At 34.8% G+C, this 10,137-nt stretch overlaps 1 protein-coding gene across 1 annotated transcript; it reads right to left on the bottom strand.

The window, feature by feature from the left end:
• Positions 1 to 3,816: 3,816 nt before the first annotated feature.
• Positions 3,817 to 9,347, bottom strand: LOC124414137 (vesicle-associated membrane protein/synaptobrevin-binding protein). The gene is made up of 6 exons (XM_046895081.1): positions 9,082 to 9,347; positions 7,407 to 7,559; positions 6,739 to 6,851; positions 6,279 to 6,428; positions 6,092 to 6,193; positions 3,817 to 5,262 (listed from the first exon to the last, which is right to left on the bottom strand). Exons 1-6 carry the CDS (start codon positions 9,137 to 9,139, stop codon positions 5,077 to 5,079), a joined length of 762 nt encoding a protein of 253 aa, XP_046751037.1. The 5' UTR covers positions 9,140 to 9,347; the 3' UTR covers positions 3,817 to 5,076.
• Positions 9,348 to 10,137: the final 790 nt, after the last annotated feature.

Raw genomic sequence — 10,137 nt, 5'->3', positions numbered from 1 at the left:
TGATTTCTACAACACGCTAATTTGTTATAACGCAATAAAATTTCAAATAAAAAAAAAAAATTTTGCCGTGTTATATAAATGGAAAATCAAAAATCACGATGAGGCATCTCTTAATATTGATATTAAGAGCGCAAATTTTACCAGAATTTGTTTTTCATGATCTTGAACGATATTTTCACGATAACTAAAAAACGATTTTTTTTTTTTTGTATTTTGGCCCACCCTAATATACTATATACGTGTGTAATACTTAGTTTGATACAATAAACGGAATCCGATGTAATATTCGATCACAGCAGTATGTATACCTACTTAGTTGCGTGTAAGATCTATAAATTTAGCTCCTCATTTTTAGAGCATTGAAATTATGTCATGCGTCCCCTCGAGCTTTTCACATGAAATGCTCTATTCTCGTCTGGGTCCGGTAACTCCTCTATGAAATAAGCGATCTATTAATATTGAAGCTCTAACGAAAGCGAGTAATATTTATAGGGCTTTAACTTATCATTTATCTTTTTGCGAATTGAACTAGGAAATATACGTAATCTTCAGTAATTACTTCTAAAAGCCACAAATGCTTTCATCAGTTTACTATTGGCTAACTCACAACTAATCGTCAGTACTATGTATGACGCGGAATAATAAAAAAAAAATCGAGATGCCATTCAAAACAAAAATTGTAATTTTTGGCATATTGAGTCAAATTTACAAGATAAATCATAATTACACCTTGATTTCGGTCATGATATTTTACGATTTAAGACATGATTATTTACAGTAGGGCAAAAATTTGACGAGGAACGATCATTCGTCGTTTATGTAGAGGTATTCTTACATTGATCCTGAATATTGGACGTTACTAATGACGTATAGAGATGATTTTTGTTACGAGAGAGGCGAACGTCGCTATAACGCCTGGTGGTCGTTCGCTGTACTACTAACAATATTTCAAACGAATATGTAACAAATTAATTGAATAGTTCTAGCGCAAAACTCCAATTCAAACTGATGGAACGATTTTGTGGCATTATTGTACTAAAATAGTATATTATGCAACAAATTTATGCACACGATTCTTTACACAACAAGAGTATATTACGCGATTTTTCACGAAGCACAAAATTGAGGTTAGGTTCACGTAATGTCAGATTAGTTTGCAGCAGCGCATGCGCATTCGCAGACTCACTCCACCGTCATAGAAACGAGTACTTTGTGTACGAAAAGCATGGATAAAAAAACGTGTAAAACATGCTTGCGTTACACAAATATACTTTCTACAGAACAATCGTTAATAAAATTCCATTGAACTTCAAAACCTATTCTTCTGACCTATTCATTTTTCAATTAAACATTAGAATAAGTCACATTTTCATTACTAAATCCGATTGATATTTAAAAGGAAAATTTAAGCTCACAGAAACTTCGATGTTACTATTGTTTTGTCCTGAAGAATTTTATTTACACAATTAGTATTCAACATGGAATCAAACAATCAACATGGCAAACGAACAACGTTGATGAATAAAAACGAGATTTGTTATAACTGCCAATTGCGATTTTGAGAAAAGAAAAGTAAACATGGCTGCAGCTGAGACAAGGAAAAGAGTATCGCGATTCACCGATTAACACATTTATTATTATTATTATTATTATTATTATTATTGTTATTATTATTTCCTTAGGTTATCATTATCATTAATATTATTATTGTTTATTTGTTTATTATTATTATATCTATATGATAACAGCTTGAAATTGGGTAAAAATTAGTTATTACATTACATTGGGTGTCTGTATTAATTACAATAAAAATCGAGGGAACTGAAGTAAATTCAAGTATATCATACGTATATTTTGTACATCTAATCAAAGTGTAAATTCGATAATAATAATCCGAAGCGCGATATGTTCGACCAGAAGAATAAGTTTGATTCGTCTGATGGAACGTAAAATCGTGTAAAATCGAGATAAAAGTGAAATGAATGTACATTCATTGACATTCAACACATTATGCCACTTATTATTCACTCTAACCGACGACTTTCACTTTCATCTGTATTAAAGCATGTGTTATGTATATTGTTGAAATAGCGTGTTTAAAATTTTGTAGATCTTACAAACACGGACTCTCTGCGCGATATTGTACACGACGTAAGATTAGAGAAAAAATTCCTTTGCGCACGTTCATTTAACTTCGCAATGAACGATAAGCTGGTTACTGATAAATAAATTCTAAATAAAAAAAAAAAAAAATTGGTCGAATTATCGTATGAAATAAATCATACACTGGATCGATTATGAATCCAGTTAAAGTTGTAGAAAACTCGAACGTAAATTTAAACATTTATCAACAAATGACCTGTTACAACAATCTCGCAACGGGGATATAAAAAACACTTGCGTGGTGATTTGCTAGTAACCCGAATTCTGTGACTAAACTTTCTGAATTATCACCCAGTAATTGAAACTTAGATGCTTAAATCACTTTTAAAGGATAAATGAAAAAACTGTACGAACAGATTCCAAATTGCCTTCCGAGATCTATAGCAAAATATACCTGGTCTAATATTACACGTGAAAGTCGTGCATTGATACTTCATCGGATGAAATTCTTGCTTGGAACCGATGTCAATCCTGAGGCGATCTTAAATTTAATTTATCGATCGAAGTTATTTTCATTTTTCTTAGTATGATTAAAAAAACGAAAACAGAGTGCTTAAATAGGCACAATAGTTTTAGTACGTTTATATCGGATTCGTTCACAGAACATGTACCAGAAATATAAGGAACTACATTCTTACAATAACAATCAGGACACAAAGTACGTTTCATATTTTAAAAACTCTATTCGTTCTATTCCTGATCACACTATATTATAATATATCATATCGATAATAATTCGTTCAAATAAAAGTGAAAACCAAATCTCCTGCACATTCTTAAGGTGGACTTATGATTGTAGTAGGATGACCGCCGGTTCTTCTCTCAAACATTGGCTGGAATTCTTCGTAACGTTACAAGCGTGAGGTAACTTGTTGCTAAAACTTGTTTCTGAAGTATCGTGAGAGAAGTTCACCCGTTCGCAGTATCAACGTTGACGTTTACCTTATTTAGTAGTAAACTAAATCACAATTACATTACATCGATCTTGTCCTAGCTACAGCTAGAGAATAAATCGCTGCCTAGTCAGCCAAAACCTAGCACCCATTTATTATACCACTTAATAAAACCCCTCCCTTGTGCTCTCTCTATTTATCTCACTCTCTCTCTCTCTCTCTCTCTCATATTTTACTCTTATTATAACTCTCAGTCATAATCCTACTTTTCACTTGTAAATATACACACGCGTAGATCAAGGCTGCGAGTCTCATAGAGCGAAATAAGCCCTCGCTAAGTATTCCGTTCCACAAGACTTTGGCCTGATAAGTTTTACCGTGAACACAGAAATTCAGCTATCAATTGTTCTACAATCTGGATCGTTTAACAAGTTGGATACGAAAGTTCCATTCAAGACATCAAAGTTGTAAAAAGTTTCCCGCTTTGCGATACAATACAAGTATGTAATTAGTGTACGATTAAATGTGGAGCCAATTTCCTGATTATTTTTATAATATAAAATTGAAAACGGTAAAAGAAAAAAGAAAATAGAATAAACAAATAAAATCAAAGAAACGACAACTGATTTCACTAATCGATTTTCAACGCCTTGCACCTATTTTTAAAGCAATGATGTGCCGTCTTGTTTGATAAATGAACGTACGTAAGTGGCATAGGACGCGTTAAAAATTTTCAGCTTTCCCCAAAGTTTTCGTTTTGTTTTTCACCCTTTTTCTTCTCAACAGTAATTTGCAATTGACCATGTCTCTGCACACCATGCACCACTCTTAGGTATAAAACGAAAATCGAAATATTTGGATGTCAGGATTTAAGCAATATACTCACACCATTTCGACAGCTGGGTATTACCTTTATTTTGATTTAATTGTATTTTGCGTGTTCTTTTTTTCTCTCCTTTCTCCTTCTCTTTTTTTTTTTAATTGTTTTTTTTTTTTTTTTTTTTCTTCTTTCTTTAAATCTTTAGTTCAATTTTTATTAGAGAAACATAAATAAATAAAAATTACACTTGAAGCGTTGATAAATTGAATGCGTCAACAACTTACGCACAGCGAGCCGTTGCCAGAGTTACACATCCGACGTTTATTATGCCCAAGTTCGCCACATTGTGCATCACTACTTATTCACCCGTCACCCCCACCCTGATATCATCAGTTTATGAATTTTCAATTTTAATGCATTATGTACAACAAAGTTCGATTCGATGTAATATATCAGGTGTGTAATATGCACGTGTGTGTGTGCGTGTGTGTATGTGTGTTTGTGTGTATATGTATACAGTTATGCGGTCTGATTTAAACATAATATCATTCGTACTATTTATTATAACATTTATCAATAATTCCATAATTTACATACTTATTAGTGGCGACATGGTTTCAAAGACATGGAAGGAACAAAAGTTTTAAAAAAAAAACAAAAAAAAAAAAACAGAAAACGAAGAAAGAAGGAATAGACTTGCCGTTATTGAGAATCAATTCTATAACATCTGCTATCGTCATATTATTTCAATTTATTAAATTTCATTAACAGACAAAATCTGCATTGTATGTATTTATACGCATAGTCGAGTTTCGCAGTGTTGAGCGTTTCAAAACATCAGTCAAGTCATTTGGAAAATTAAAGTTTTAAAAGATATTTAAGAAGAAAAGCTTGAAAAAAAAAAAAAAAAAAACTCCCAGATATTTTATTTGCATTTAAAAAAAAAAAGTAAGCACAATGCCCTACAGGATGACTCGATTAATGTTAACCACGATAAAATTTGGTTTCAAATATTTTTTTTTTTTTTTTTTTTCTTTTCGTTTCTCAATGAACAATTAATTAACAGGACGACTTGAGACGATTACGCTTCGTGCTAATGGCGATGAACCACGCAGCGGTTCAGCCATGAAAAGATTTGGGTATGGGGGAGGGGCGAGAGAGGGGGGGGGAGGGCTGGAGTTATCGGCAAGGCAGGTGTGCTCAGATTAACTTCCCCAGCAAATATCCAACCACCACCATGGCAATGGCGATGAGTACACTGGTAGGAATTTTAGTCGGATTTAACTTGTCGCCACTGTTCGCTGTCAGTCCCGCAAGTGCCGCCATATTTCCACTGGTGACAGTCGCTGTGCCCGATGCAGCATGCCGCGATCTTATAAGCTCTTCCTGTTATCAAAATTCACAGATTGAATTCAAGTCATCGGCTCAAATCTTGATAAAGTTTTTTCTCAACGTTACCACATATAATTGATGATTTTTTATGCTATACAGATTATGAACAAATCATAGAAGCTTAATTTTTTTGTAACAAACAAGACGGGTATATGAAAAAATTAGAAAAAGGTAAAATCAGGGCTTTGCAGAGAATAAGCAAAATTAGTAGATTGGAAAGTAAAACGCTTATCTCAAACTATTTAAAGGGTATTCTAGAACAAAGAATCTGTTTACACTAGTGAAGTAGCACTAAAATATTGTAACTAAACTGATGAATTCAGCGATACATAAATCTGAACAAGGTCGGAAAATAGATGATACTTATAATTTGAACTTGACGATGTTTTCTTTGTATCTAATTTAAAATGATCACCCTGTCGTCAAATGATAGATGATTTCGTCACTCCTTTGGCAAAATTCCTTCAACCTTTGTGCCTTTGAAATGATAAAAGCAGTGGTGAAAAAACTAAGATAAGCAAGCTATGATTCACCTTCTCAGAAATCGACAGAAGTGTTGATTGGAAGATTAGGTCAAACCATAAACGTGAAAATACAATGAATTAATACAAGGTAGAACAAACTACGTACAGCGATATAAAACGAGCCTAAGGAAATGAAATACGAATACAATAAGACGGAGGTATTATGTGAATGTGTAATCGTTTGTCAGCAAATTATCACCGCACAGCATTCAATATGTATAGGAAAACGAGTTAGAATATGAATGTTGTATAAAATAGAAATAAAATTGTCATAAATATGAAATGGAGAATTGATTTACCTTCAGCTGAAGGTTTTCCTGCCTAAGATTGCTCTCTTCCTCCCTGAGTTGCTTTACTTCGAGTGCCGCTTTCATCAGTTCTTCCTCCATCTTTCCATGTGGCTAGATCAACAGAAAATGAAATAAAAATTCAGAAACAATATGTGAATTAAAACAATACGCAAAGTATTACAATCTTAGAACTCACCTTGGGAGATGATTTGACAGAATCGCCGATCCCCTTGTTTTTATCATCATCCGCACCATCGCTGCTCGGAGCTGTAGTATTGCTTACTGGATTTTCGAAGACACACTTCAGTTTGAAGTCCATTAGCTGATCTGGATTTATGTCCTTCCACTGAAATTGGCATTAATTATGTTTATAAGTGTATTTTGTTGTCCTAAAAACTTTGCTTCACATTTTTTCGGATACACTGATCTATTCATGATAAGTTTATATCATGCGATGTAGTTTTTTCAATAGCTATCATTTTTAATTACAAACATATTCGAAACAAAATCAGACTTCTTTCCGCTGTATAAGAATCATTTGATAGCCTTGAGGATATTTCTTATTTTTACAGCTCATGCATTGAAATCTGTACGTACGCTGACGAGTAAAATAAAATTTTTGATGCTTAAAATGTGTTCAGACCAGTAAAACGTACCAACGAATCGTTGACTCCATCTTCGTTGTCACCTTCAGGAGCTATCATAGTTTGAACCATAAACTTGTGTTTATTTTTCTCGCCAGGAACAAAGTCAAATGGTTGTAAGCATACTGTGAAAGAAATTTAATATTAAGAAATCTCATACGCCATAAATATTAGTTAAAACTAAACCTAATACTAATAAAAAAAAAGAAACAACTTCTGAATAACTAATATCGCATATAATTTACGCAAAATCCAAAAGTCTTGTTTCATGTATTAATAGACTTGCATATTGATTGGAAAAGAGAGATTATTATAAAATATGTTTAAAATGCAATAAACACATTGATTCCAACTAAAACCTGCTTAAAATGAAAAACCAAATCTTGTATTTATATAATTTACACGAATGTACAACTATTTTCAAATCATGCGGCCAAAAACTTGAATATCCAGAACAGATAAGAAAATAAAACGGCATGTTATCAACCAGGTTCAGAACAATTTTACGGTTCTATAAAGATTATTACGGCATTAAATTCTGGTCAGACTAAAAATTACTTTAGCAAACTTTGGTAGTAAAGAGGATAATCTAAAAATTTTTACAGTAAAAAATCACTTGGTGAACGCTAGTGATTGTCTATAAATATGAAATCCATTTTCCATCGAAGAGTGGAAAGTACCTGCTATTTCAGTGACACCCTTAGGCTTAAGAGCGCCAGAATTGGGCCGGACGCAGTACTTCTTAGGGGCAGTCGTCTTTATTTTAAAATACACTTTGTGGTCCGAGGGATTGGTCAGTTTCATATACGTTGTGACCGGAGATGTAAAAGGTCCTGCAAAAGAAAGAAAAAAACAAGAAGTTAAATCGTATTTTCGTGTACTTTAAACTCATGTGTTGTGTTTTTTGTTTTGCTTGTATTCTTTATTCCGTATCAGGCGATTCCTACATTTGCATGACAATTGCTTTCACACATAAATTTATGAGATAACGCTTTTACCTCGCAACGACTGTACTATGGAACTTATGTAAAATATGTTGTTAGCAACGTTGAAAAGAACTTTGGTAAATTGTCCAAACAACAAATATCTATTTGCATTCACTGTGATACTGAGGTGCTGATTACACCTTGGAATAAAGATGAATTGTAAATGAATTTGCAAGTGTGAATTTAGGGAATCACATTTCAATGAAAATTATCTGAGTATTTGATCAAGGATCTATTTCTTAAGATTACTTCATCACCTAGAAGTAGTTGATGTCATTAAATATGTGAAACAGAAATCCCTTGTCTAAGCAGCTCTCAGTTTGCTTAAGAGCCAAGTAATCGTTCTTGACAATTATAATATGAAATTAACGCATTTTGATTAGTTAGATATCAACAAAAGATTATTACCGAAGACTGAAATCAAGATATAGTAAAAACATCTTTTTGTTTTGTCAAAATTGAAACAGTTACATATTTTTCATTTGCTTGTACCATTTAGAATTCATTTTAAACAAACAAATGCAACACTTGCTGTTCGATCGAAAGTACAGAAGTGAGAAATTGGCGAATGAAAGTTTTGTGAGTTTTAGAAAGAAATGAAAACCGAATTCTACGCCGAGTGAAACGATCGTCCCACAATCATTAATAATTAGGTGAAACGGAGTAATCGAAGATCTGGAGAGATGAATTCCCTGGCCAAGTAAACGTAGTGTGAATACCTAAAAATACATATAAGCACCGGCTAAGGAGTCGTAATAGAAGACAGTCTGTAAAATAATAGATATACATCTGAAACGAATGGCAGTAATGAAAAGTATATTTTGCTAGAAGGGCCACTCCCACACGACGGATGAAAATAGCATAATAATTAAGCGCAGCAGGTGCTGGCAGGAAGGGAGTTGTCGATGAGCGTTGATATATGGAGGAGAAAAAGCAAAGTCCGAGTGTCTGGTCTTGGGGAGAATAAGAGACATGTGGAAAAGCGGGCGAAGATAAGGTAAAGGGAAATGATGATTGGTGGATGTTAAAGGGAGAGAGAGGGGGGGGAGGAAGGAGGAATAGATGAGAAGGGGGGGAGCGGCTGTGTAAACTCGGAAAAGATAAAACTTTGACAGCGACGTCGACGTAAATGAGACGGGTTAGGAACGGGAGTTTAGGTTCTGCGGGTAAAGTGCGAGCAGGACGAAACGTGGACGATGAAAAATGCGGAGTAACTGATAGTCGAAAGGCACGGATATCCGGCACACAGTCAAACGCTGTTCTACGATGCCGTGTCCGTGTCGTATCGCCACACCGCTACGAAGTATGAAGCGTGTATATATGCGAAATGCATTGTGTGTATTGAAAGTAAATGAGAGAACCCGCGTACCCCTGAACCGCAGTTCGCCCTGTGGTTCGATAATTAAAATCTGCTCGGGCTTAGCCATGTTTTTAACGCCTCGCCTCGCGGTATTTTATCCTCTCGTCCCGACCGTAATGTGACAGATTTATTAAACACTTGATGAGAAAATTTTCTCCTTGCAACCCCGCGCTCACTTCCACTAGCTGGGATTCCGTTGAACTAATTCTGATTTGCAGTTTTCACAAAATACGCATGCGTCATTTACGGAAATTATGTATAGCCTGAAGTCTCTTCTTGCGTTACGTCATTCCCCACCGACCTCTACCACGCTAATCATATTCACTACTACGCCAAGCTTAACGGCTCATTTCTATGAACACTACGAGACAGCTTAATGAGCCAATTGCAGCTTTTGTCCAGCGGAATGCGCCAATGGAATGCTCAGCGCACTCGGTTGAAGTCGTTTGAATTTTTCGTGGAAATCAGCCTTGAAGCGTAATTCGTATGAACGCACATGCGCACGCGACACATGTCATCTGTAAATATATCATGTTCACGCAGTAAACGGACACATCGACATTCTATTCCACGTATCTTCATTCCGAGTCGTGTTTTCATCTTATTGTCAATAGCCGCGTTCGATTATAATGTTTTTATGTGCTTGGAGCAATCTTTTGACCAGCAATAATCGTTTTATGACAACAAAGCGCCCTGATAATCGTCTGCTAGCTTGCCCGAAGCCATAATCGAATGAGCCCATTGTTGACCTTGCTTATCCCCGTTCTTCAATCGCACTTTCTGTGAGAATTTTTTTTTTTTTTTTTTTTTTTGATCACCCCTAGATTTGACACGCGTTGGATCTTGCATGAAGAGGAAATGTTATGCTAGTTCTAGGCCTTCGAAGCATTTCGTTATTTATTTAGCAGACAATTTGCCGGGACTAATAGCTGCAATTTTCATATTTCTGTCTCTTGTTCTACTTCTACTGTATGTCCTAAAATCTCTCCTCTCACTCCTAGGAAATTTTTAGCGTAAGCCGCACATTTCGAAAGACACATTAATAAGAGTTTAGCCGACAAACCA

This window comes from Diprion similis, chromosome 13 (genome assembly GCF_021155765.1).
Source record: "Diprion similis isolate iyDipSimi1 chromosome 13, iyDipSimi1.1, whole genome shotgun sequence".
Lineage (NCBI taxonomy): Eukaryota > Metazoa > Arthropoda > Insecta > Hymenoptera > Diprionidae > Diprion > Diprion similis.
This window is presented reverse-complemented; position numbering and strand designations above follow the sequence as displayed.

Excerpts from the sequence above, each read along its gene's own strand:
- LOC124414137 (XM_046895081.1), bottom strand. The coding sequence starts at position 9,139 with ATGGCTAAGCCCGAGCAGATTTTAATTATCGAACCACAGGGCGAACTG. Across the intron at positions 7,560-9,081 it reads GGGCGAACTGCGGTTCAGGG|GACCTTTTACATCTCCGGTC; the intron begins GTACGCGGGTTC and ends TTTCTTTTGCAG. Across the intron at positions 6,194-6,278 it reads CTGTCAAATCATCTCCCAAG|CCACATGGAAAGATGGAGGA; the intron begins GTGAGTTCTAAG and ends CTGTTGATCTAG.